This window comes from Epinephelus moara, chromosome 10, assembly GCF_006386435.1.
Source record: "Epinephelus moara isolate mb chromosome 10, YSFRI_EMoa_1.0, whole genome shotgun sequence".
In the NCBI taxonomy this organism is placed as follows: domain Eukaryota; kingdom Metazoa; phylum Chordata; class Actinopteri; order Perciformes; family Serranidae; genus Epinephelus; species Epinephelus moara.
Window position 1 is genome coordinate 27,437,304 of NC_065515.1, and position 27,590 is coordinate 27,464,893.

At 42.0% G+C, this 27,590-nt stretch overlaps 3 protein-coding genes and 1 non-coding gene across 7 annotated transcripts in view; 1 reads left to right on the forward strand and 3 right to left on the reverse strand.

Annotated features, from left to right (window-relative positions):
- Nucleotides 1-11,604, reverse strand: part of LOC126397152 (glypican-5-like) — a 69,243-nt gene extending 57,639 nt beyond the window's left edge. The window contains exons 1-3 of one of the 2 annotated variants that reach the window (XM_050055702.1): nt 11,552-11,604; nt 6,252-6,413; nt 160-701 (exon numbers count right to left, since the gene is read on the reverse strand). In XM_050055702.1, coding sequence (XP_049911659.1) covers nt 160-701; nt 6,252-6,360 — 651 coding nt within the window. In that variant the 5' untranslated portion in view covers nt 6,361-6,413; nt 11,552-11,604. Of the gene's footprint in view, nt 1-159; nt 702-6,251; nt 6,414-9,825; nt 10,134-11,551 lie in introns of those variants that run through there. The other variant, XM_050055701.1, reaches the window with a different exon arrangement.
- On the reverse strand, nt 10,938-11,010 carry trnam-cau (transfer RNA methionine (anticodon CAU)). The gene has a single exon. It is a non-coding gene; the product is annotated as a tRNA-Met (tRNA).
- A 66-nt stretch (nt 11,605-11,670) lies between the features above and the next one.
- LOC126397156 (histone-binding protein N1/N2-like) lies at nt 11,671-19,583 on the forward strand. 3 transcript variants are annotated; one of them, XM_050055712.1, is made up of 15 exons: nt 11,671-11,857; nt 12,298-12,345; nt 12,439-12,552; nt 12,909-12,989; nt 13,246-13,352; nt 15,269-15,676; nt 15,909-15,970; nt 16,064-16,134; nt 16,344-16,417; nt 16,633-16,821; nt 17,052-17,215; nt 17,436-17,522; nt 17,624-17,698; nt 18,548-18,679; nt 19,355-19,583. In XM_050055712.1, exons 1-15 carry the CDS (start codon nt 11,820-11,822, stop codon nt 19,391-19,393), a joined length of 1,689 nt encoding a protein of 562 aa, XP_049911669.1. In that variant the 5' UTR covers nt 11,671-11,819; the 3' UTR covers nt 19,394-19,583. The 3 variants fall into 3 exon arrangements, with proteins under 3 accessions (XP_049911669.1, XP_049911667.1, XP_049911668.1); XM_050055710.1 differs by lacking the exon at nt 15,269-15,676; XM_050055711.1 differs by lacking the exons at nt 15,269-15,676; nt 18,548-18,679.
- Nucleotides 19,584-20,296: 713 nt separating this feature from the next.
- On the reverse strand, nt 20,297-27,201 carry ccdc17 (coiled-coil domain containing 17). The gene is made up of 15 exons (XM_050055291.1): nt 27,004-27,201; nt 26,400-26,528; nt 25,255-25,323; nt 24,829-24,952; nt 24,601-24,739; nt 24,025-24,141; nt 23,739-23,872; nt 23,278-23,400; nt 22,156-22,334; nt 21,923-22,008; nt 21,515-21,730; nt 21,226-21,361; nt 20,863-20,949; nt 20,634-20,744; nt 20,297-20,529 (listed from the first exon to the last, which is right to left on the reverse strand). Exons 1-15 carry the CDS (start codon nt 27,199-27,201, stop codon nt 20,389-20,391), a joined length of 1,989 nt encoding a protein of 662 aa, XP_049911248.1. The 3' UTR covers nt 20,297-20,388.
- Nucleotides 27,202-27,590: the final 389 nt, after the last annotated feature.

Sequence of the window (27,590 nt, forward strand, 5' to 3'; positions counted from 1 at the left end):
TGATGCATAAGATGTGGGAAATGTTAAACCCCCGAAATCAAACTTTTGTTGGCTTCACAGTGTCAGAGCAACTTTTATAGGAATGAACACGGCCCTTTGTACATCCATGATTAAACAGACACACACAAACATTAAATTCAAAGACATTCAAACACTTACCAAACATCCTCTCATAATGTTGACACACAGTCCTGTACAGGGCCGTATCAGTGTCATCCCTCTGCAGTGGGAGCAGTACTGCATCCTCACTAAGCCTCGCCCACATTCTCTGGATAACGTCGCCTTCTCGGTCGCATTCACAACCTCTCCAGCCAATCTCAGCAGTCGGCTCAGTGCTCGGCCCACCCCGAGCGCACGGGACAAGCTGCTGACCAGGAGGCGAGGGTGGGGTCCGAATGGGCTTACATCCTGCCGCGTCATTCGCAGGCAGTCGTTGTGATTGGTGGAGGGGGAGGACTTGGGCAACATGTGGCCGATCCCAGGGTTGAGCAGGCGGCGGTAGACTAATGGGAAGAGATCGTTATAGAACTGACGCACAGTGTTGTCCAATGAAGAATTAATGTCTCCAGACAGGTGTTGTCTGATGTCACTGAACAGCTGAAACACGAGGGGGCGACAGTCAGACGTCAAAGCGGAGTAAGCGCTGTCGAACAGAGTGCTGGTCAGGTTAGATGTGAAGGACACAAGCGACTCAAAGGTCTCTGGAACGAGAAAGAAAGCAAACATGCATTTTATTGTAACCTCTGTAGGGGAGACCGGGGATGGTTGTAACAAAGGGATAGTTGTAACACTCTCAGTTTGGCCAATTAGATACAAGCTGTGGTGACATCATCAACATAGTCCATGACCATTTACAATTGGAGCTCACTGGTGAAGTCGCATGTCTCTGAGTTCAAATGTGTCTGTTCTAGAGCCAAAAAACAGTTTTTCAGGTGAGAAACCAAACATTTTCATCACAGTTGTTTTTTGCATAGTGTCCATTGTGTTGTATGTACAATTGTTTCACTTACATAGGTTCAAGTAGTAGTTTCTCTAGTTTAATTTGATGTGTTTCATTAGTGCTAGCTTTGAAGCTAAATGCTAAAAACTGTTAGCTCTTTCATGGCTGCTAGGCATGGGGAGGGTTGTAACAGTTCTTAAAAAGTGTGGATTTTGGGCCCACGAAGCCTGCACCCCAGGCAAGGACATCTACATTTGCCACAACTGCCAATCAGATTAAAAATAGGCTATAGGTATTATGCCTTAGTTTGCTCAGATAATAGTTACTCTTCGAAAGTGTTTATTGTTCAACTGTTCAAATGCTGTTCAAACGTCAACCTTTTTTGTATTTATGTTATACATTTCTATTAATTTTAATATTATAATTATTGTATTCTTACAAGTTTATTGTTCCTTCTTTATTATTCATTGAAGTGCTTGAATACATTTAGCCTATTGTGAATCTTTTTTAAGCACAATAATTTAATTGTTACATCCATCCCCAGCTAGTGTTACAACTCACCCCGGTACTGGGGTACGTTGTAACAATATACCTCTTTGTATTTGACATTAATTTCCATAATCTGTGATGGTGTAGTAGAGGTCAAAGTGTGTGTTATTTATAGCAGACAAATATGGGTACCACGTATCAAAATTTAAGAGCTCTAACAAAAAGAAACACTGAGTTACACTTGCTCAAACAAAAAGTGTTACAATCATCCCTGGTCTCCCCTACAACTGAATAACATCTTTGATAATTTATCATGAATATAACAAAAAAGAATATTACCAAGATTATAAAATATTAGCAAAATCAGCAATTTTTTTGTCAGGGTAGGCACTCCTTTTTGGATGATGTGTAGTTTATAAAGTTGATGAAGTAAAAATTTGGCCTTATGATGGCCCTAGATGAAAAGTCAGGGGATCAGGCTCTTAAGCTGCTGTGGCTAAGGAGCTAGAACGGATTGTCAACTAATTGGAAGATCAATGGTTCGATCCCCGGCTCCACCAGTCCACATGTCAAAGCATCGAATCCTTGGGCAAGATACTGAACCCCTGAGCATGTGTGACTGTTTAATTGTTGAGCCAGCGGCATCTTGTATGGTAACCTCAGTCATCAGTGTATGAACGTGAATGTGAATGGGTGATTGTAGCATGTAGCATTAAGCACTTTGAATGGGTGAAGGACTAAAAAGGCGCTGTATAAATGCAAGTCTATTATACACTGGGGTCTTTTAGGAATCGTAAACGTCTGTGTCAAGTTAAATTTCCAAATTTTTTGCTTGGACCAAAGTGCTGGATGGATTAACCAATACCATCCTATGAGCCACCCTGCTTAGGTGACTAAAAGAATGATGAGCAACAGCAGTCTCCAAAAACGATAATGCTAATGCCAATGGTCCTCTGGTGCAGTCACAGGTACACCTGTAATGCTTTCAGCATTGTAAGAAATAATGAAAATGAAAACACATGATAAATGACAAAAGTGTCATTAGTGTATTACATACGATTACGCAGAAGGAAGGGTGCATCTGCTTTCTATTTCTAACTAATAGTTTGATACTGCTGGCTCACCTGAGCTAGCTAGCGTTACAGCTCAGCCAAGGAGAATGCCATTAATGTTTAGATTAGGGCCGATCCGAATGCTTCGAGGCTTCAATCATTGCCATAGTAATCAACGTCCAAATTAGCATTCAAATGCTTTGATTTTGTTTTTTTCACATATAAAGTTTTTGAGGGCATTGAAAGGAGGTGGCAGGTATCAGACATGCATGATTCTTAAGTCATCAGCATAGTAATTGACCCTCACTTCAAACTATTTAATTGGCTGTCCAACAAGTATAAGGAAGAGGTGGGATGAATTGACCAACCCATGGTGGTCCAACTTAGTAATAAGTTACAGAAACATTCCCACCACATCTCATCAAAGCTTCGAAGATAACAGTTCCTACATGAAACTGCTCACAATAAGGTCGGTGGATTATCATGAGTAGGCGGGTCATGATTTCCGGAAAGAGACATTGCTGCTGTGTTTTTCAAATGTATTTTTTTGGCGCTTTGAGCACAACAAGCTGAGTGTCATCTATCTCATTATATTCAAGAGAAGGCCGACATCTAGATTCATAAATAGCACTACAGGTAAGAGGAAAAATATGTATTTTTAATTTGAGGATGAGCTGTCTCTTTAAATATAATAAGTCTATAGACACTTGTTCCAATTTCATAATGGGGATATACCTGCTATAGATACATGTCAGTCCCACATGTAAGATGTGACATTTCCATATTAGTGCATATATTATTTTTCCTTGTCACACAGTGTCTCACTAACCTTGGACTGACTTTATCCTGGTGCATGCGAGCCAAAATAGCACACACCTTAATTCATCCCTGGGCTCGTTTTCACTACCCTGTTATCTATAGTCAGGTGATAATGAGAGGCCCAATCTCAGGATCTCCTGCATTTCCTATGTCCGTCAGGGTCTAATAAAGTGGACAGCGCTCTTAACAGAGGCTGCATGCCCGCGGTGTGTGACAGTGTGTGTGTGTCTATGTTTGAAACTTGCCAAGTAGAAAGGATGATGTCAATCTGATGGCATCCTGACACACACGAACACACACACACAAACTGGGAGTAAGAGAGAGAGGGGAATCTATTTATCTGTGACTTTCACTAAGTCAGACAGACAATGTGCATCTTTGTGTGTGTGTGTGTGTGTGTGTGTGTGTGTGTTTGTGTCGTAACAGCTTTGCATTTCCCTATCACAGCTGCAGCCACCTGACTCTCCAAGACACATTAATTTATAGGGAATTTATTAAATAACTCACAAATTTATTATGAGAAATTTCATTTTCACTCTCCCGGAGAGTTTACACACCAGCAACAAGGTATTTGTTACAGTTCTGGTATGCTCATTTCCACACAAATAGATGAAATTAAATTAAGTGACAGTGACGGCGGTCGGGGGGGTTCAGGCGGTACAGCAGCACTGAGTGAGAACATCTCACTTTTATGTGTTTGCATACCCACGTCCTGGCAATAGCAACACAAATACAGACGGCATCGAGTGACACAGCAAAGACTATTCTGGGGTCATGTGATTAGCTCTTTACCCTCTGTGATTGGATGACAGCTGCGATGTGGTAGAGAGGGCACGAGGGTCTTACAGTGCCAGGAGAAACACACGCAAGCATGCAGACACATACTCACACACACACACACACACACACACACACACACACACACACACTAAAGTAATCCTCAGGGTGTAAATAGAGCCTGACTACAACCGCTCTGGGCATGTCTCAGTTTCTCTAGTGGCTTTTAATCACTGTGCTTTGGAGATTCAGCTCAGCTGTTGAAGAACGCTGCTGTCGCGCAAAATTAATTTCTTCGTTAAAGGGTCAGTTCACCCAAAACACAACAAGCATAGGCACTCACTTTCTGTAGAGTTGTTCAGCTGAGGAGGTAGTTTTTGTTTTATTTTTGATACATGGAAAAGTTATCAATTTTATCTTGCGCCTAAAAAAGGAATGGCTGAAATGACCCATAAGCACCTAGAAATGATTGTTTTCCACACATCCACATACTTTTACATGTTATGCCTGACTGAATAAATGCTTTTCAGGTTACTGATCTTGCTCTGTAGAAAGAGTGTTTTCTTTTCTGCAATTTTTTTAATGTTTTGAGCAGCAAGATACAAACACCATTTACCCCCTGCTCCGTATTTAGATATAAACTGCTCACGAAAATTCTTAGTTTCAGGTGATTATACATTCTAATTAAAACATAGGTATCAATATTATATTCCATTTCTGCCAAAATATCCCTATCATCTATCATCTTGACCTTTATTTCACTAAAATTAAACACGGCTTCTGATGACGGAAAAAGTTTGAGAACCACTGCTTTAAGCACAAACTATCCGCATGGGTTGATATCCCTAGTGGTAAATGAAAAATATGTTTTTTATGCTTTGGGTGAACTGACTCTTTAAATGTAAAAAAAACACTGTTTAAATTTAAATTAAATGCAGCAAATGCCAAACTTGTCTCCTCTCACTTGGAGGAGCCTTGTTCAGCCCTTCTTTGTGTATGGGTGTTTTGCATTAATTTTACCCATGGATGGTTAAGCCATCCGCTGGGCATAAATAGCAGCTGAAACGGAGCCTGAGTGCATTCAGATGGAGCAGGGGAGGAGAGAGTGAGAGATAGAGGGACAGAAAAAAAAACAGAGAGGTACATGTTTGCCATGTCTGTCTGCTGGGTTTCATCAGCTCTACCCGTCTCATAATCTCTGCACACACACACACACACACACACACTCACTCATGCACGCAAACACATACACACACAAGGTCTTTCTATCACACACACACATGCTCACACAGACTGGTGAATAGCGTTGAGAGACAAGTGGACAAGCAGAGTATTCTTCCTCCTATTCAGAGCAGCCCGTTAGGGACCGGCTGTTGCCCACGGCAACAACACTTTGCTGCGGATACGTACTGAATGTAAACATTCTCCGTCCCTCGCTCTCTCATTGGTCAAGAACAAAACCTGATTATCGCAGCGACAGAGACAGACGGACAGAGAAAGAGAGCGGAGAGTTGTAACAAAGTTTTCCGCTGCTCCCTCTGAGAGTTTGCTCTCTCAAAGACTCAATCGCACATCAGTTGTTTGTTTGGCTAGCCACTGTGGCGCCTCACAAAATAAACTGGCCTCACACCACCACCCTGACACAAACTAGCTATTTCATGATGAACACACAAAGTGAGAATGGCAGGGGGGCTACAGGCACTTGACAGAACTGTTAAAACACTAAAATCACCACTGCTATTAAAGTCACTTTGATTTGCGTTCTTGAATCGCCCACAGACATTACTGGTGCCATGGCTGAAACACAGACATGCTTTTTATTGTTGAAATGAAACTAATGAATATTTTTCATTATCAATTAATCTGTAAAAAAAAAAAATCAAATTTTTCTGACTGTCTCGTCCAAAAAATGTCAAAAAGTAATCAAAATGTCCCTTTGCAATTCCCCACAGCCAACAGTTGTGTCTTCACGTTACAACAGAGGTTCCTAAAAAGTTGGGACGCTGTGTAAAACTTAAATAACAACAAATTGCAATTATTTGAGAATCCTTTTTGTCCTATATTCAATTAAATGCCTTACAAAGACAATATATTTGAAGTTTCTCTTCAATAGTGCATGAAATGAATTAATCTGTGTGTTGAATTCTCTGGTCTACACCCTTCCCCTCCCTCACCTTGGTAGGCCTTGGAGTGTCCAGCGATCAGGTACTTGAGCTCAAAGCTGTACGATCGCATCTTCTGCTGCGTCTCGCTGCGAACAGCCGCCATGTAGGTGTCCTCCATTTTGCTGGTGCAGCAGCTGGGCCCTGGGTGGACACACACTCGCAGAGACTCATCTGAAAGACAGAGGCGGAAGAAATAGCTTCAGGCCTGGTCATATTCGCTGTCGCAGAGAGGTTAAATCTCATCCAACACAGAACGGTGGGTGGAAGGAATTATTTCATGAAGTATGCATGGGTTTCTATCAACCTTTGCTTTAACCTTGGTTAAAAATTCGTAGGCGTACTCGCCGAGTTTCTCGTGATTTTTAGGAACAGTGACATATCTGATAAATGTTTCATTTCTTTCTGGAGTACAGGTAAAAAATGAATTCTACCATTACCCTTGAGACTTGACTCAGAGACAGAGATTTGTCTCTAAAGGTTTCATGAAAATCTCACATTCAATCACTAATCAACTAACCAATAAGAATCCATCTTGTTGATCAGTTAAGCAAGTTGATAGACCACTGGTCTAGAGGCATTTAGTGTACAAGACGCTTTGACTTGGCAAAAATAATTCTACACTGAGACTGTCGGCACCTGATGTGATGAAACGCACAGCTTGGGTGGCACTTCACCACTCACACTGAAATGTGTGTGCATGTGTGTGTGTGGTGTGAAGCAGTCTGACTTTGGTTGCAAAGCTGTTAAGTAGCTGACTAAGATCAAAGGAGAGAAAGAGAGACAGACATGAGAGGAATAGACCGTTCACCTATGTCTGACCCAACACACACACACACACACACACACCAGACCTGTGTCAAACTTTCAGCTATTCCTATTAGCACTGGCTGACTGGAAACAACCTCTCCAAAACTAACTCACTCAGTGTGATTCACAAACCTGTGTGTCCTCTGTTATCATCTCAAAACTATTCATCAAACTTGTCTGAATAAGGAAAATCTTCACACAAGGAGTTAGTTCAGTTGTCATGCAGATGAGTCCATTGTTATCACATGATATCATGGGTGGAATTTCAGTCACATGATTACAGGTGGTCGTACACTACATGTGGGGGATGACTGTAATCCTGGTCTTGAAAATATCCGGTAAGTCAACTGTGTGTTAAGTACTTTTTTGTTAAAGGTCAGAAAATTAACGCAACCTCAATCTCAACTATTCATAAACTAATATTAGTGGGTCTTTTAGGAGGATTTCAACCACACTTTCAGCAGCGCCTTGTTTTTCATCTTGAATATCAGAAGCAAAGACCAACGACCGGCCAGGGACTGATGCCTTTGTTCAATCAGGACCACCAAGTGTCCATCAAGGACACATCAAGTTTGTCTGTTTGTGTTCCCTGTTTCATGCTGTTTAGCTTGTATTTATTCGCTTCCTGTCTTTATTCTGTAGGTTCTCTCCTCATGTGATATGTCTGGCTTTACTTCCTGTCTTTGTGTGTTTTCCCGCCTGTTTTCTGCCACACCTGTCTCGTTAGTCCTTCCCTGTTCCCTGAGTCTTCCCTTCACACCTGTTCTGTATTAGTCTTGTCTGCTCCACCCTTGTTATCAGCCAATCCCTGTTTCACTCCTGGTGCCCATGTCTTCCTTCTCCAGCTGTGTCTCGTCCTTGTGATTAGTCTTCTGTGTATGTATGCCTATGTTTCGAATTGTCAGTCTGCCTGTGTACTTCTGTGCACTCCTATGTAACTCTGCGTATCTCTGGGTCCGTCTTTCCTGCCATTATCCTGCACCACCCCCGGTCTTCTTTTCTGTTCCTGGTTGGTTTTTTGGTTTGGATTTTGCCTGTCCTTGATGGTTTTTTGAGTTGCCTGCCTTTTTGAAAACTGCCATTGAGCTACATTAAAGCTCGCTTTCTGTTGAAAACTGCAAACCTGCCTATTTATCTGCATTTGGGTCCACCTCTCCTGAACTGAAACGTGACAACTAGCTGTTAACAATCACAAGCTCACATTATCACCTCCTGCAGCAACAGGTATATTGTAGGAATACTGCAGCGCCTTGTGTCTAATACGGCTGATACAAGCTACTGTAAACTCAGTGTCGTCGACCACAGGCAGGCTGTTTGTCCCCAAAGAAAAGTTATACAGCATTCACTCTGTTGCAGCTGTGAGTGTTATCTGCTGATGTCTGGCATGGATTCCCTTAGGTCTACTGATTATAGCAAGACAATCAACATCTGATTCTATGCATTCTCATGAACTGTATAATTATGACAAGGAGACGGTTTCTGTATGTCAAGATTACGAGAAAATAAAGCTTGTTAACTCGAGATCTGTATCATCCGTTGCTTGTCTCTGCCACCCGGGGAAATCTGAAATTGCTGCCAACAAAATGACTCCAGGCGATCACCTTTTTTTTGGGTGCAGTTACTTTAAAAATGTTGACGTCCTATTCAACAACTCAGAAGTCAGGACTGCAAAATTATGCAGAGACACTCTCACGAGCCAGACGACACCTCACATGAGCATTTACAGTCAGAAAACAGCATCTTTAACACCACCACTTATAGCCAAGTATGCTTTCAAGAGCTCTATATGCGTGCTGCAGACTACTGAGGTAACAGGTTCAACAGAAATAGCTTCTCTCTATATGATGCGTTGGCCGTGCTGCACAGTGATGATCACTTATATTTGGAATTCAGCCTTGCATTTCTACAGATATGGGTTTAAACCATGCATGGGCTCCAACACAGCAATGTTTTAAGCATTAAAAATCTCAAAGCAGGAGAGATATTTGGATGAAATATGATTTAACAGTACACGGAGTATACTCACTTTCATTGTACTTATTTAAAAGGAGAACTGATGGAGAAGATAGCAATTCTTTTAAATTATTTTCAGCACAGGAAAGTTGCCAAGCTCAGCCCGACTAAATTCAGTGAATGTAATTGTGTGATGCCTGACAGCAAGTTTACACCCAATCATACGTTTTATTTATGCAGATCTTTATATTATACTTGTTTGTATAGATCTAAAGTATATTTTCAGTGGATAAAAACATATTTACACTTTTTATTAAAGTATTAAATACTTTATAAAAATTATTCAAGTACAAGTTCTGCATCAATTAGCAGCAAAAAAAATTAATTAATAGACATTATGCAGGAGAATGGTCCTGTGAGTGTTATATTATGATATATTACATTACTGAATTTATACTACTGATGCATCTTTAATAAGCAAACACTTTGATCTTGTAGACCTTAACTAGTTGTTTAATTCATAAAAATGCATTGAAATTTATAAACTCATCATATGTTTTGTATTTAAAATATTTACTTTTTTAATTAAAAAGATGTAGAAACTTTTAGATAAATGTACTGGAGCAAAAAGTACATCATTTGCCTTTGAAATGCAGTGCAGTAGAAGGCACAAAATGGAAATACTCAAGTTAAGCTCGACTCCCTCAAAATGATACTCAAGTACAGTGCCTAAGTAAATGTACTCAGTTACTTTCCACCTCTGCATATTCCATGTTCCTCCTACAGTATCTCCACCATGATATTTCCAAAGGGGCTGACTGACCTGTTCCCGGCCTGTCTGGCACGAGCTCCACCGGGCCTATTTGGCGCATCATGTAGGCTGTCTTCACCTCATGACAGCTGTCTGCATCGGCTGATCTACAGCCAGTCTCCGGCAGAAAAACCAAATGAAACAAAATCACCCAAAGCAAGTCCACGTTTTGTAAGGCTGCACGGAACATCGCAACATGTCAGTGAGGAGATAGAGAGTCTGGATGGTTAATATGAATTCCCTACAAGGTCCCACGGTGCAGTGTGACTGAAAACTTCATCTGCAGCCAGTAAGTCTGTCTGGAGCCCAGTGTCAGGCTCAGCGCCCTCCTCTCCCTCTGACTCTCTCACTCACTTCAGCTCAATTACTTAATTGACATGTGCACCCAAAGGACTTGTAAATAATGTGTGGTTTGAAAACGTGTGTCTGCTGTACGGCAACTGTCGTGATGTTAACGATAACTTATTACAGTTAAGAAAATGACAACACAATAAAAGCATAACTGCCATAACAATCATAAGGATTAAATGCCATTTACTCTCATTTCATTAAGTTATGTGGTCTTTAGCCATCTGTTTATTTATTTGTTGCTGATGTTTTTTACTGACGTTATAGCTCTCTCACATGCATAGTTTACAACAGCTGCTGCTGCAGTTAAGGTTCATTAAACTTGACTGATAGCTGTGAGTGAAGTGGGATCACAGGGAAATGAGGTTTGACAGTGGAACTTTGGCGCCACCTGCTGGTCTGTTGGGGTTACAGCAGAGTCAGTTTAACAGCTCCTGAATAAAATAAGCACTATATTCATCTAATATACTGACTTCACACGTAAATGTATGGATTTAAGGATAGGAGGACGCTATATAATATAGCGTAAGTAGCTGCTGTTGAGTTAACCGACAGTACTCATCGAAGGTTAGCCTCATTAACTTGCTCACTCATAGTTCGTTAGCCAATGCGGAAAATTAATGCCAGTGCCATCGAAAGCAGTGTGTTGTTACCCTTCCTCGTGTTATCATTTGGGCTAAAAGGTTATTTTATTCGACGTTACCTCTACAGAAGCCTAAACAAACTTGCTCTAGCTGGCGGTAAATGATGAAATTATAACAGGACAAAAAACCATGTGCCCCGTGTGAGGCTCGAACTCACGACCTTCAGATTATGAGACTGACGCGCTGCCTACTGCGCCAACGAGGCTCTGTACAAGTACCCAAAACATATTCATTTGAATGTAAAACAAGACGATTCTATGTTGGGTTTTTTTTAAGTTCAGATATTTATAGATTTGTTTATTAAATATCTCAATCTGGTTCAAAATGGTAACGTATGGCCGAGGATGAACAGAAGGTGGGGACACACACCGCTTTATCTTTGTGGAAAAGCTGTGGTGTGTTCACTGACAGTTCTAGCGGATGGAAATGTTTCACTCCTTTCTCGTTTTTCATAACAGGCCACCGCCTCGATTGCGGCTGGGAGTCAAAGTTAAAAGGAAGCTTTCTATGTAACTATGTCGACAGCAAGCTAAATCATCCTAAACTCAGGATGATGTCCTGACAAATGACAAATTCCAAAGTAAAAACAGCTTATATGACCTTTCAGGATGGCGCTCCTTGTCACCTGTCGGTCCAGCAAAACCATCATATGAGAGCCAATGGTGTTGCCTATCACTACCAATAATTGTACCAAGAATTTACCAGTCATATGCCGACCACTACCAACATTTGTGTAAACCAATTACCTTTCGCTGCACCTTCCACGATTTGACTAATCAGAACAAGTTGTATACCACGAATGTTTTCTCACGGGCCATGAATGCATCATGATGCTTGCTGCGGCCCCTTTAAGTCCAATCTCCCGCGTTCCAACTTAAGCGGAAATAGAAAGCCCTCTTTTCTCTATTTAAGCGCGCCAACAAAGACCAACACAGGAGCTCTTTCTGTACTTCTCTCACTGGACACCACACCGCCAGTTTCTTCTCTGTCCAACACCTCCTGTCGTCCTAAAAAATGCCAGAGGAAACGTCCGCCGCGTCGAGCTCTGGGAGGTAAGACCCGCTTGTAATTTCTCACAGTGTAAGGTACGCTGAGAAAACACAGCTAGCTAGCATTTAGCTCTATATGAACGCGGCTAACGTTGACGACCTTTAAGTGGTTAGTAACGTTACTAGTCGCATGACATCTAGGTTTTACATACTTACAGTCAATGACAGTGACCGTGAAACTAAAGGGATGGGTAACTGTACCTGCTGGTGGCTGCAAGTGCTGCTAGCAAACATCACTACACCCTCGACTGGTAGGCTAGTTTGCTAACAACCATACGGTGCTAACAACAATAAACCGCAGCTAACACTTCCTCTGGTCGCTTCAACTATCTCGTCAACAGTAAAAGTTAGGTGTGTCGACTGTGGTTGCAGTTTACAATCCGGTCAGGCAGCTTGTGTTGGCACTGACTGAACTCAAGTTTGAACTCCGTTGACTCTTGCAGTGCGGAGGAGAAGCCGTGCTCCTCATCAGCAGCAGCTGCCGCAGACAGGTGAGTGTCCACACTGAAGACTCCGCTGCATCTGCTCACTTGATCATTTATCAACATGGACATTAGAAACATGTGCACCCCCTCTCCACACAGCTCTGTTGACGTCGCGGAGGAGGCAAAGAAGCTGATTGGCACAGGGAACAGGCATCTAGTGATGGGAGATGTTGTTTCTGCTGTCAGTGTTTTCCAGGACGCCTGCAGCATGCTGTGAGTATAGTTACAGCACTGTGACTGACTCAACACGAATAGTCACTGTTAAAATTGATCTTTTTGGTGTGTTGTATATAAGAAATATTGGAATCATTGAATTTTGTTAGCAATTTTGTCTATTTTTGAATATGTATCCATCTGAATATGTGTGACAGGGAAAGTAAAGTTTTTAGCTACTTTGTGCTTTCCAAAGTTGTATTGAATCTGAAATGCACATTGACCTCAATTGTATCTCGATTTCTAAGTGCATTCCAGTGATGTGGTTTTGATTATGTAAAAGTAAGCTTTATTTTCATCACCGCCTTTCCCACCAAAACCTGCTTCACTCATTCCTTTTGCTGTCTGTCCGCCAGGGCTTCAAAGTATGGGGACACTGCATATGAGTGTGGTGAGGCCTTCTTCCTGTGTGGGAAATCTCTACTGGAGCTTGCCAGGTGGGTTAACTTCATTGCTTTAACTTTTTGAGACTTATTGTACATTGGGTGGTGTTAGTGCACATTTGAAAGTGTGCACAAAGTTGATTAATGCTCCATCACTTTGATAATAAAGTGACTTATTGTTTGCTGTTTTTCTATGATGTCAGCCCAGAATTCAGTGTAGCAAAGTGCTGACTGGACATCTGTTAAGCAATGTTTAGAGTAATAGTTTTCAGACTTTTTTTTTTTTTTTTCCTTGTTCTGTTTCTATTAGGATGGAGAACAGTGTCCTTGGTAATGCCCTGGAGGGTGTTCCAGAAGAATCTGAGGAAGAGGAGCAGCCCAATGGCTCAAATATCGAGAGTGCCAACAATCTTGATGGTCAGTATCTATTATCATAAATGGTTGTCAGATTAAGGGAACAGATCTGAAGTGATTTGAAATTGTGTTCTGCTAATAATGGTGTCTTTGCGATACCATACAAGGCAAAATTAATAAATGGTCTGTAAGTTAGTTTGGTAGGTAAAGTAGTTTTTATATGTATTTTTTTAAGTTTGTCTCCAGTGTTTTTCAGATGTATTTTTCTTGCATGCAGTGCCATATATCCAAGTTATTGTAAAACACCAGACTGTGATTTTCAGCATGGCACTAGGTTAACTTGTTACTGTATTTACATGATAAAAGAGATAAACATGCGCTGGGGCCAGTATCACAAAGCGAGATAAACCTTTCCTGGGTTACCCAGACCTATCCTGGGTTGACTAACCCTAACAATGGCAATCAGGACAATCGGTATCACAACTCTGGATATCAACTCGGTAACACAATCGGTATCACAACTCTGGATATCAACTCGGTAACACAACCCAGGGTTACTTTATCAAGAGCTGTGAACGCGCACGCAGCGGACCAATCACAATCATGAGAGAAGCCGCGCACGCAGCGGACCAATCACAATCATGAGAGAAGCGCAGCGTCACTGAGCGTCCTCACGGAGCACCGTATGTGAGGGGGGGAAAAAAGTATTTCTCGTGAGGATCAGAGATTAATTCTACTAAAATATGAGGAGGAGAAAAGCAACATTACAGAAAAGGCCAACACCGTGGCTTATCAAAGAAATTCCCCTGTCAAAACATCAATGAAATCACATAATAGAGAAGGGAAAAAAACGGTAAGGAAAGAAGAAATAGAGGAGGAGAGAGGGAAAAATCAAGACAAAACAAGGTAGCAAATAAAATGATGTGTAGGTTAAATTACTCATCAGTGGTTCAAGTAGCTACAGTACCTGTACATCTGACACTGATCACACCCTTGAATCCCATGAAATCAATGCTGCGCAGATGAATTGCGTGTATTACAATTATCGTCTAACATCATTGCGTCTGATAAATTGGTCTTCTTTGTCATAACGTTATATATGCTACAATAAAGCTTAAAGCTGACGTCACAATGAAATATCAACACCAAATTGAGTCTGAATAAAATCATCCTGATATTGAGCTGTTAGAAATTAACAGCTGCGCAAAAATATACCTAGTCTCCCTCTTTAAAAAACAAAAAGGAAAATCCCTCAGACACTATGAAGTGTAGACATGATAGGCTACTTTCCACATTTCCAGCAGCAGAGCTGTCAATTAGGCCCATTATCTTTAACAGGGATCATTTCCTCCCAACAAAACAAAATGTTGGCACTAATTAATGGTGCTATTAAGTGTCCGCAAATGATCAGTTTTCTTATGAAGGGGTGGGATGAAATTTTGACTCCTTTCCACTCCTTTTTGAACAATCTTTTCATTGTCTATTGTTGTTGCTTTCTTCTTTTTTTAATGTTCAAAATAAACTTTCAAATCAGAATGAATCAAATTAATTAAACTTCCCGTCATGACTGGGCTGCATTTCTGCTAGTGGAGTCATTTTTTTCCGAACAGCTGATTGGCCAGTGGGTGGTGCTTTTTATAGGATCAGATTCAACCCTGAACTTACCCTGCTCCGGAGCAGGATAGCCGTTCAGAGTAAGTTACCATGGTGATCTACCCCGATAGAACTGAACCGGCTTCATGAGACCAAAAACCCAGGGTTAACCCTGAAGTTACCTCGCTAAGACAAAATCCTGCTTCGTGATACAGGCCCCTGGTGAGAAGCCAAATAACAAATTACTAATGCAGCATTAGAAAAGGTTTTGCCTTGTGTTCCCCTCAATGAGTTGTGAGCTTTCTGTCAAGTGTTTCTCAAGTGTTTCTCAAAGGTATTTAAATGATCTAATGTGAACCTGTTTTTCAAATACCACTCTGGTACAGAAAAAACTAGAGATGAGCTACGAAAGCAGGTGTATGATGCAATGGCAGAGAAGGAAAAGACTGAGGCAGTTGGCGCCAAGTTGGAGTCTGTGGATGGAAAGGGCAACACTGAGGTGAAAGAGGAAAATGGTGTGGTCAAGTCAGCAGGCACACATGATGTTAATGGATCAGAGGAACCCTCAAGTTCCCCTGTGAATGAGAATGAAGTCCAGAAAGCTCAAGTAAATGGAGTTGAGAAGAGCCCAGGTGTTCCTGTGAATGGTGCGGCAGAAAGTCCCACTGCGTCTCCAGGAATAGAACCTGGAATGAAGAAGGAAAAAGATTTGAAAGAGCAGAATGGTGTGAAGGCAAAGCCAGAGGAAGGAAAAGATGAAGAATCCAAGATGGATGATGAGGAGCCAGAGGGCAGTAGATCTTTGGATACGGAGCACTGTTTGTGTAGAAGGGTGGAGGACTAGCTTGGTATCTTGACATAATGGGCCACAATAAGAGGTGTAACAAAAGGTGAAGGGGAAACCCACTGGAGTATGTGTTAGAGCACTTTAGGGGAAACATTTATGAGCACACTTGCCTTTACTTTCCACTTCATCACACCATAAAAAATGATTCTTTAGCTCTAATTTTCCTGTTGCTTCAACAGATGATGATGACGATGATGATGACGACGACGATGAGGATGGAGAGCAAAATGGACAGGATAAGGTGAATTCATATACATGGCAGAAGGCTTGATGTGATTTTAAAGTTGTGTTTTTGTTTTGTTTTTTGTGATTTATGCCTTCCTCCTCTTTTCAGGAAGAGGATGAAGTTGGGAACTTGCAGTTGGCGTGGGAGATGCTGGAGGTGGCTAAAGTCATCTACAAAAGGTAAAGGCCACAGAAGATGAAGCTTCTTGTAGAAAAAGAGCAGTGGCATAAAATTAAGTCCTCTACTTTTAAGGAGTGACTGGAAAGATTCGTACTGTGTGTTCAAGAAAGTCACTTCATACGAATTCAGACTTTATGTTTGAGGGCCCTGCTTGATGATGTGAGACTATATGCAGTGTTTTACAGTAGAGTTTTCTTCATACTTGCAGAAAGGAAGGCAAAGATGACCAGCTGATGGCAGCCCAGGCATACCTGAAACTTGGAGAAGTCAGTGCTGAATCAGGTATGTTTCATGTTGCATTTCCAAGATGTCATTTTCACCTGATGGCCCACCTTTCCCCTCGCCTCTAAGACCATGTTCTGAATTAAACCCAGACATTATTCCGTCATGGCTTCTTGTTCAAATGTGAATTGACCCATCACAAATTGTTTAATTGCCCCATTAATAATTGGTACTTATGTCTGAGACCTTCAATGTTTTCATGTTTCCTTCCCCAGGTAATTATCCCCAGGCGCTAGAAGACTTCCAGGAGTGTCTTGCCCTGCAGCTGAAGCACTTGCCTCCCCACAGTCGTCTGCTGGCTGAGACCCACTACCACGTCGCCACTACACTGTGCTACATGGATCAGTACAGCCAGGCCATCCAGCACTACAACAGCTCCATAAAAGTCATCGAGACGCGTCTGGGTAAGAGTGCACTGAGTTTTGTTTTGAGCGTTTTCAGAGCTGTTGTGCTGTCTGTCTTGAGTGCTATCTCATTTTTAAATGAGGCGACTGTCGGAGTGTATGGAGTCTCTTCACTCTTGAAATGATACTAAGCCGTCTGGAAAGTTGAACATCAAATTATGGCAGCTGAGGAACTGCACTGATCCTGTTTATCGTGCATTTGCTGTTCTAATCAGTCACTCGGTGTATAGCCATGTTACAGGAGGTGATAGACGCAGCAGACGGGGCAGCAGAAGAGAAGAATGAGCTGGACGAGCTGAAGCAGCTTCTGCCCGACATCAGGGAAAAGGTTGAAGATGCCAAGGAAAGCCAGAGAACAGCAAGCGCTGCCTCACAGGCCATCCAGCAGACACTAGTGAGTGCCCAGGGCAACAATATACACTGATGGGGATGAAAACCATCCATGGTTAGAGCTATAGTCTTTAAATGTGAGTGCGTTGTGTATGTCTGCTCTCAACACTTGGTCAAATTCCAGCGTAAAAATCCACCTTGACGTAGTCAGAGTGCTGCTTAGATGTGCAAAAGCTTTAAAAACAAAAGCTTCAGCTCCTCGGTAACTGGCTAACCTCTTGCAGGGCGGAGCCTCAACCTCATCAGCATTCCTATGTGAAAACGGCGGCCCTTCATCATCTTCATCATCAGCATTTGCCACAGCCAGCCAGGTAAGAACATCATTAGTGTATCTTTAACTGCCCACAGTTTAACTTGACTGACTGCCTGACAGAACATCTCTAAGAACACAAACCTAACTTGTCTATTCTAGATCCCAGTGAAATCATCTGACAGCGCCTCTTCTTCCAAAGCAGTCTCGAACATCTCACACCTCGTCAGGAAAAAGGTGAGGCCAACTTATCTTCACTCTCGTTTCCACCGTGTGTGTGTTTTGGTCCTCCTTAATTGCTGCCAGTTTCATACCTGCGACAGATCAAAGGCCATTCAACATGTCATGATTTTGCTGTCTGTTTCACCCACTGAAGCAACCGTTTAATAACAATCAAGGAACAAATACCTGGACAGCTGACTCCGTACCGGCTGTATAATCATCTGTATATTGGTGCTATACCTGACTCAGAATTATGTCAGTCTAATGAGACTAGGCTGTACAATGCAAATATTCAACTAACGTTAATTTGGAGCCTCACAGAGCAAAGCACCTCCTCCTCTGTGCAGCTGCCTTGTACCAAAGAGCAGCATGAAAGAGGAGCACTCACTCTGCAGCAAACTCTCAGGACCATAACATTCCCTGAAGTACACTTAACATTGACTGGCTTAAAAAAAAAAGTGCTCGACATGGAGCAATCAATCCAACTCCCAGTGCGTGGCCCTACTGTATATTGAAACTGGCCATGTACCACTCATTTTTATGTTGCAAGATCCATGTGCTTGCCTGCTTTGGTTGTAGGGATGTTACGGCTTTCTGTGAATGTCAATCTTAAGCTTGTGTGTTGTGGGGTTTGTGTGAAGTGACTTCTGTTGGTTACGTTCTGTAGTTGTGGCGTGTGTGTAGGTGGTTGCATTGTGGTACTGCTTAATGCTGTAAATTAAGCTTTGATATTAGCTGATCTGTGTGCATGATACACTAAAATGTGTGTGTGACTTTGACCGTTGTTTGCATTGAATACAGTGGTGTATAGAGGCGTTAGGTCTTCTCCACTTTCCTTTTGACCGGTTTTATGTTTCTACACAGAGGAAACCAGAGGAGGAGAGCCCAATAAAGGACACTGATGCTAAACAAGCGAAACAGGAAGCCACAGTTAATGGCAGCGCTGACTCTAGTGCCAGCAACGGCAATGGAGTCCAGGAGGGAAAATCACAGGAGGCGAGTGATAGGCTCATGTCTTTATGAACTAATAAGTTTCCAGGACAGCACTTCAAAAAGAAGAGATTGCCGTGACAATGCTACCCTGCTTAGATGGAAGGGATAGGAAGTCATCTGAAAAAGTTGACATGTTGCAGTCTGCATGTATGGAGGGAATGCATCTCCTTAAAGCCCAATCAAACCTACATCAATGCCTCAAAGGAAGTCAGGAGGAGTCATGTAATTTAAGCACGATGAAACTGATTCATGTGATGGACTTTGTGGCTGGTTGCAGGTCTAGGCACAAGACCTCAAGGTGCCCAGACTTTACAGGCCGTTTTTCCCCAAACTTCAAGTGACTTTCATCTGTATAGAAGCAAGTGATGATACTGTACATTCACAGAACACTTGCAGCATTGGCTGTTACTGTGGTTGAAGTTTATACGGTTAAATTCTTGGACTGGCTTCAAAACTATTTTCACCTCTTGAAAAGTTATTCTGGAGTTTCCAAAAGGGGGCGAAATGACATGTCATTTTTGTGACTGAAAGTTCCTTTTGTAAATTAAAGTGCAGTGGTGAGAGCTCTTAACAAGACAAACCAGCACATATCCTCTGGATGAGATGATGGGCAGACAGTGCTGAATGCTTCCTGTTTGTGAATGTTTTTATTTGTTTTCTTTTCTTTGTTTCCTACAGTCTGCCAGCCAGTCGGCCTCTGTCGGGTCTTCAGCATGACCATCCTCGTCTCTTTCCTGATCTTCAAAACCAGCACAGCATGCCTGTCCAGCCCCTCTCCACTTTCAACACTTTTTGTTTTGTTTTTTTTTGTTTCTGTAAATAAGATCCATTTTCATAGATTTGTCTGTCCAGTTTTTTTTGTATACTTGTAGTAAAAAATTAATAATAAAAAAATTTGCAGCTGTAACTTTGTATCACCGAATTCTTCAGACTCTGAGAACTTGAGACATCACACAGTCTTGATGAGGACAAAAACTTAGATGTTGACTGCAGTTTTGAAGAAGTGGAACGTGCACTAATATTTGGCAGCCACACTGGTGTGACAACCTGAATTTGTTTTGCTAAAAGTTGGTCTTCATTCAAACATCTAACTACTTAACACAATATCTAGGACTAAGTTAGGACAGCATTTTGCCACAAGTTTTGCTTTATTAAAATATATTTAATCTGTTAATTTTTTTACAAATGGCAAATGTGTTTGTTTAATGAATACTTTACCCTAGAAACAGGTGCCACAGATGAACATGGATAAACCTGCAGTGATTAGTGGATTCATTGTGTACATTTAACCCCCCCTTAAATATCTGACAATCTTTGGGTTTTGTACTGTTGGTAAAACAAGATGGTGGGACACATTACAGGCTTTGAGAACTTGAAATTAGCACTTTTCAGTACTTTCTGGCATTTTCATAGACCAGGTAAAGTAATGGAGAAAAATAATTGATTAAATTTTGCTGTTAAATAGTTGCAGCTAAAAATGTACCATTGAAACCAACCTGATACATTGACTGTTAAATCATGCTCGTGGTGCTGCACATAAGACGTGTTTTGCATAACTAGGCTTCTACTGTAGACCTGCACATTTTAACAGCAACAAAAAGAGTAAATGCCGTCATTGTCTTGAAGATGAGGGGAGAAAGGAGCCCTCACTTAAGCCACCATAACAGTTCATGTCTTGATTGTAGAGATATTTTCTGCACTGCATTTTGTTTTCAACTCTGACTGGCCTTTGTGGATGGAGGGTCTTGGTGATTAGTGAAAGACAAAAAGGAGACATCATCCACTCTGGTGGGCTGTGGAGCTGAAACTGGCAGAGCTGCGTTTCCATGGACAGTCGCAGGATGTGAGGACACCTGTATCAAGACACAAGGCATACAAATAGCACCACGGACAAGCATGGATACAAAAGTACAAAGGTTGGGTAATTTAGTAGCTGTAACCATGGTTAACATCCTACCACAGCTGGGTATTTGTAGTGACTGGTGCTGGCTGGGTCAGGTTTTGCCAGAGTTTGAACATCTCCATCTCTTCCATTGACCAAGCGTACACACAGCTCCATGTTGCCCACCTTAAATTTAGAGAAACACACAGTCAGATGTACAGTTCACTGTCTGGCTTCACTGTATGCCAAAAAGGTACATCGGACTGAAACACCCACATAAACAGAACTCTTGGCATCTTTATACCTGTGGTACTGAGTTGAGCTGGGCAAGATTTAAGGAGGGTTGAATGGGCAGACTGCGCACTGGCACCCTCCAGTGGCCACTACGGAGCTGTTAGTGAAGGGAAAATATTAAAATGTTATGACATTTACTATAAACCTGAGTATTCAGTTATGAGTCAGTGAGACTGGTTACACTGTGCAAAATGGCAGATGGTGATTTTAGATTTGCATGATAATCTGATGGATTAATGATAAACTTAGCCAGATGGTGCAATCAGTTATCTGCACATCTTGTCTTGAAATGAGTAAAAGTTTGGTCAAGTTAGTGTTTAAATCTACACAAGCCTCGATACACTATTTTTTTATAGGCCATGTAATTTCCTACCTGGTTGTACTGGTCAAAGAGGTCCACTCGTGTCCAGCCACAGGACGTCAGTTTTAAGACCTCCTGGCTGTGAACGTCTAGATCTCTGGCTGCCTGCACCTCCACCACTAGACAAAGGGATGGTGTTGGCTGGATCCTAAAGAGGGAAAGGTTTAGAAAAATCTATATATTTTCCAAGTGCATTTCCTTCCAGTCTAAATTCAAATTTCTTTGAGCTACACCCTCCAAAGCATTTCCCTGCTTTGTACAATAACAAACACTGCTCCTCTTCCCTGGGTGTTGCTCCTACCTGGGCACAGGCTGTTTGACCGACAGGAGAGCGTAGTTCCTAGGGGTGAGGCTGTGGGTGTAAGGAAGGGACAGTCCCGGCAGGCACTGAACAGGGGGCAGCGGAGTCAGCGATCCCACCTCCTGACCTTCTGCGAGGAGAGCTACCACCAAACGCAGCGCCCTCTGAGAGACATCAACTCCCAGCACCAGGTCGTAGAAAACCACAAAACCAGCTCTGAAACGCCAGAGGACTTGAGTTAATTTAAGGAAAGGTAAGTGGGTTAAAACACTGACAGATTTGGATACAGTTTACTTCAGTGTGACTATGTGCTGTTTGACAGGGTTTGAATATACAAAAAACTGCATGATGTGAGCTCAGTGTGTGGCTAAACTCGATTTTTGATATGCTGTGGAGAACTGAACTGACGCAGGGTCGTAGGGAGCCGGACCCAGAGAATCCAGGGAGTCCAAAACACATCTTCCCAGTGGAGAGGAAAGGGGTCTGGCCTGCAACTAAGGGACATATAGAACATCTGAATCAATGTGACAGACAAACACTGTCAAGTTACTCGGAGCTAAAAAACAGAATTAGTAAGAGTTGCCCTGTGTTCTTTTGGAGAGCTAAGTAAATGGTTTTGACTACAACTGTGAATAATGTACCAGTGAAAGAGGTGCATGAATGTGAGTGTTGGGCTGGAGTGGGAGTGGAGGTGGAGGTGGGGGAGGCGGAGGAGGCTGTCTCCTGGGCCCGGGAGCTTTGCTTCTCTCCATCTCTGCCTGTAAACTGGCAATCTGCAGGAGGTTCTCCCTCTGAATCAGCTCAAGCTCAGTCCTCACTGCTGCTGGAGAACACACAAACAGCCTCATTTTGTTTTTGGCACACAATGTCCGAAGCACAACATATTACATAATCACTAATAATAATCAATGCAATTCCTAGAGCTGCACGTATCACTATGCAAGGTGGATTAAAGGAAGACTTCAACCTAAAATGATCATTTGTATATCAGTTACTTACTCCATGTTATGTTAAATTCTTGAAGACAACTTTGTATTTCTCACATGCCTCCACAATAAACGAAAATTAAAAGCTGGTGAAAATTCTTGATGAACTTAAGTAATAGGGGGCCGCATTTAACAACAGCAAAACTGTATCAAAACATCCATTTACAAACTCTCACACAACTTATGCAGCACAATCCAAGTCTCATTCATGCAGTCGTATGCTCAGTACTTCCCCAACACATGCATTTTTGCTAAAAGCCTAATATTTTAAACACTTTTTCACAGTCTTGCACATGGACGAATAGCGTACCTGGGCAAGCACATGCATTTGAACTCTGCTCATGCATTCCTTTTAAATCCCACGTCCAAGTTCATTCATTGGCCAGGAAGCAGCAGGCATGGTTGAGTCAAAGCAGAACTCCTGGCCAATGAATGAGCTGGGAGACGTGTTTTCAATGGAATGCACGAACAGCTTCAAAGTAATAGTATTCTGGCAAAAACTGATAGGGCCAGGAGTTCTACTTTTCTGGTTTCTTGTCTTTCTGAATCCAACATCACATGGGCTGAATAGTTGATATACAAATTATCATGTTGTGGGTAAAGTATTCCTTTAAGAGGCTCTATAAATCTGTAGAAGGATGCTTAACTTGTTATTTTGTAAACGTACCTTTAGACATAGACATTTTTATGTCAACATGGCGTGGAACATGAACCGTTCTGGTTAATTTGAGCTAATTACATATAATAATAACAAAAGGCCTTTGTCAAAACTCCAACCGTCATAGTTATGGTGTCGCTCCCTTGCCAGCTGGATCCTGAGGATCTCCTCTTCCAGTCTCTGGTTCTCCTGCTCTACAGCCAGCAGCTCCCAGCCTGGACCCCGCCGAGGAGGCTTCATCTCTGGACACAAGGACAACACAATGTGGCTCAGAGCCAAAAGGTAATTACCCTCAAGTCTCGAGTGTGTATCAAGATTTAGAATAATTTTTGTTGTCCCTAGACACTCCAATTGGGGGGGGGGGGACGCTTTGCATTCAGCCTGCTATAACTGATCACATGAAAAGAAATGTTGGACCAGAATCTAATAACCATGGACTCAGTGGAGGAAATGAGTTTCCAGAGTGGGAAAATCAAGCTGAGTAAACTTTATAAAGGTTCCACTGAGCACAGCTGTGTTGACAGAGTTATACAGTGACAAGCGCTACATATTTTCTGTTCGTCATCACTCTGATGCTTACTCTTCATTTTGGCCTCGCCGGCTGTCGCTGGTTGGTTCTTCTCCAGACTTTGGGCTTCTGCCTGCAGGTCAACCATTTGTGCCACAATGGCTGGATCTGACCCACCTGACTGCATGTATGCCTGCCACAGGGCTCTGCAACAAGAGACCTGATTTACCCTCATATAACCACAACTAATTTATATTCACATGTAAATAATATTGATGGCAACCAGACAAACTGGAAGACAAATCTGCAGTCCATCTTGTTTTAAAATAAATGACTCTTGAAGGATGTATGTGTGTACTTTATCTGAGCAGAGAGAGGGCCATCTGCAGACAAAATGAGCTTGTAGCTGTCATGATGCATCTTTTTATTCTTGCGTGGATCTGGCTGATCAGCAGGTACAGAGACCTCTTGCACACTAAAAAGAGAACAAAAACACAGTAGATCATCTAAATTAGATCATGCTGTGGCATCTGTGGAAAGTTTCCCAGCCGCGTTCCACCCTACAATAGCAAATTTAATTTTTTCTACCGCAAATGTTGCAGTGAGGAACTACCCGGGCATAATGAAATACATAATTGATGCTCTGAGTCATCCAGCAGCTAGGAAAAAAACATATTTCACTAAATATTCATCTTAGAGGCAGAGCACCACAGAAGCACTAATTTATTTTTGAATGCTGCATCCGACATAATTTACCCTGACAAATCCACATTAAATACACTCTTTGTTGTGCCCGTGCCTGCTCTGGCAGCACCATCGGTGGTTACAGACTGAAATGTTGCAGGTTGGATCCCAAATTCGTCTGTGTTGAGCTCTCAGCAGTCATGTCTTAATAAGAAAATCTGAAACCCTGACATATAGAACACACATTTACCGTAATCCATGCAGATGTTCAGCAAGTTGTTGCAGCGTCTCCTCGTTTCCCTCCTCCTGCTCTCTGAGCTCCATCAGCAGACTCTCCAGGTGAGTTGTGCTGCTTTGCTCAGACAGGACACTCACCTGATGGGCCAGCTCTGACACACACATTCACACTGTCTTAGAGCAATCTCTGACATCAACATTAAGAGTACATTTAAGAGGATGGAATCTCTTTGTTCCTCACCATCTCTCTGCTGCTCCAGCTGCTGGTTGTGAGCACGTATCAGGGCCAGTTGGCGCTCGTGGAGCGTCGCCATTTCCCTCATCTCCTCAAGTCTCTCACTGTGACCCAGCTGATGCCCACTCGCCTGAAGACCATGTTTGTAAATGAACAGATTCATGCACAGCATTGGGTCTTAAACATGTTACACCCTGGAGCAAAATTATTCATATCTTTTTGTAGACTTGTCTTGCACCCGTCTTTACAGAGTGACCTGTGACTCATTCTGACATCTTTGAAGCTATTTTACCATATAGACATGAGCACTTCTAGCACCTTCACATACTTTAAAGTACTCACCAGGTACCATAGGCTGAAAGGCTTAGAAGAGTAAAAGAAAAGCAAAAACTGGATGTGAAATATAACTGACAAAAGAAACACAGAGCCCACCTCAGTATCTGTGGACCTTTTTGACCAGTTTGGCAGATTTTCTTCAATGGACATCCTTAACTTGAGAAACTGAAAGTCAGAAGAGAGAAATTGTTCTTAGATCTTTACACTCAAGTCCCAAGTCTAGTCACAAGTCATAATGTGCCACCAAATCGAATGCCATTTTAACAACAGAGTAATAATGTATTAAATTCACAACAATCCTGAATGCTTTTTGTAAAGGTTGTATTTATTTGTTAAAAACGAGTTGAATGAAAACTTACTTAGATATAAAGCTAACATTAGCTTAGCATTAGCTCACTAATTACGTAAATGTTATTCTTGACCTTTTGTTCTTTGTTGCATCTTCGTCTGTACGTTCTGACCCACACATTTTGCACGCTGCAATTCATTTTGTGCTGACCACCGAGTAGTTTTTTGCACTTGAACAAAATTATCTTTAGTATACTTTTTTTCCAACTGGTGCTCAGTAATGTAACGTTAGCTCTTCATGGTTCTGGATGCTGTCAGATTGGCTCAAACAAAGTGGATCATTTGGAGAAGTGCTGACTTGCTGTGAGTGAATATGAGTGTAAATGCACTGAATCGTGAAACTCTTTTTAAATAGCAAACTTTTTCATCTCTGGGCTCGGGGGAAGGTATCAAGTATTTTCAAGTCAAAAGGCTCAAGTTCAAGTGACGTCACGTGTCATTGATGTTTCAGTCAAGTTGCAAGTCTTTTTTGATTTTGTCAAGTTGAGGCTTGTGACTCAAGCTCAAGACAGTTCTCTGGTGAAGTAATGCTTGCATGTGTATATTTGTAAGTCTATAAAATATAATACCCTTCTTACTCCCCTTTTGAAGTTGCTCTTTCAATGTGTCTTGATTGACAGTGATATTCAAACATGAATTTTTAATCAAAGACAACACAAAAGCGCCTGCAGTGCTCAGTAAAGTGATGATTAAAATGGTCGTATGTACACAACATGTTGCCCTGACACCCTCATCCCAGGTGAGTTCTTCTGAACCTGAGGTAAAACAATCATGGCTTGTTGGGAACTGACAGTGAATAAATGGCTGTTTTTTGTCATGGTGTTGTTTAGATGTTGACACTGCTGTGGTGCGGAAGAGATGATGTCCGGTTGGCTGCGGGGGTTTAGTTTTACCTCATGTGTGAGGTCTTGCAGAGTTGCCCTCTCAATCTGGCTGGTTGCTGGTTTGTCCTCTGCTCTTGCTGGCTGAGGTTTGGCGTCAACACTCCTCCACCTGGTCGTGTTCCTTCGTTGACCTCTCAGCTGCACACACAAAGACAAGTGCTGCATTTTACACTGCATCCGTTTCTTAATCACGATGACAGAGGTGCCCCTTAAATCAGTTTGTTAGTTTCACCTGTACAATATCTGCAATCCAATACAGCAGCAGCAAATACTGTCTTTCATAGTGAAAACACTCCTATTTATCTTGCTAACTCCAATGCTCAATCATTGTGATTTGTATTTTACCCTAAATTGTCACTGCATTTTTTGACGTAGCAACATGGCAAACAGACCTCCCTACAGCAATAAATCTAAACTTTGTGGGAAGTTCATGACTTCATATTATAATAGTAAAGTTTATGTGATTTTTACAGATATGAGGCATTTTTTAGGTAAATCAACCCCTCCACTTTGATCATATCATTTGCTTCTTTAGTTTCCTACAAAGTAGGGGATGCACCCCCCGTCCATTCGCTCACACCTTACTAGATCAGTATGACTTAGGTCTACTCACCTGAACAACGTCAGGGGTTCTTGTCTGTTTAGGCTCCACATATCCAGGTTTGTCTCTCGTGAGAAGTTCAAAGCTGTGTCTCTGCACCTGAAGGTGTCCTACCTCGCTCCCAACGCAGAGGAGTGCTTGGTGTTTTTCAAGCAGCCCAGTGGAGCGAAACACCATGTTACAGTCTCCGCAGATCAATTCCCTCTCCATCTGGTATCAAAGATGGTGTTTATCCAGAATGAAGGAAGCTGAAATTTGCTGAAAATTAATAACCTAATCCTTAACTGAAATACTGTGGGGAAAAACACACTTAAAAGTAGTACACAACATTGTTGCAAAGACAATCCTCAAGACAAAAAACACAGACAAAAAGGGTCAGCTAACGTAAGGGTTGTAAAACATGTTTGCTTGGTTCCTTAACTACGGAGTTACTGGCTTGTATGTTTGTTGGTAACTGTCCCCATGCCAGTCAATCTGTTGTAAGGGTGTGGTGAATTCTTCTAAACATGCCACCCAATACCTCACACACATTTTGAAGCCACTTCCATGTGCACACAATCCTGGGTCAGACTCTGAATCATACGTATGCTCTGAAAGTC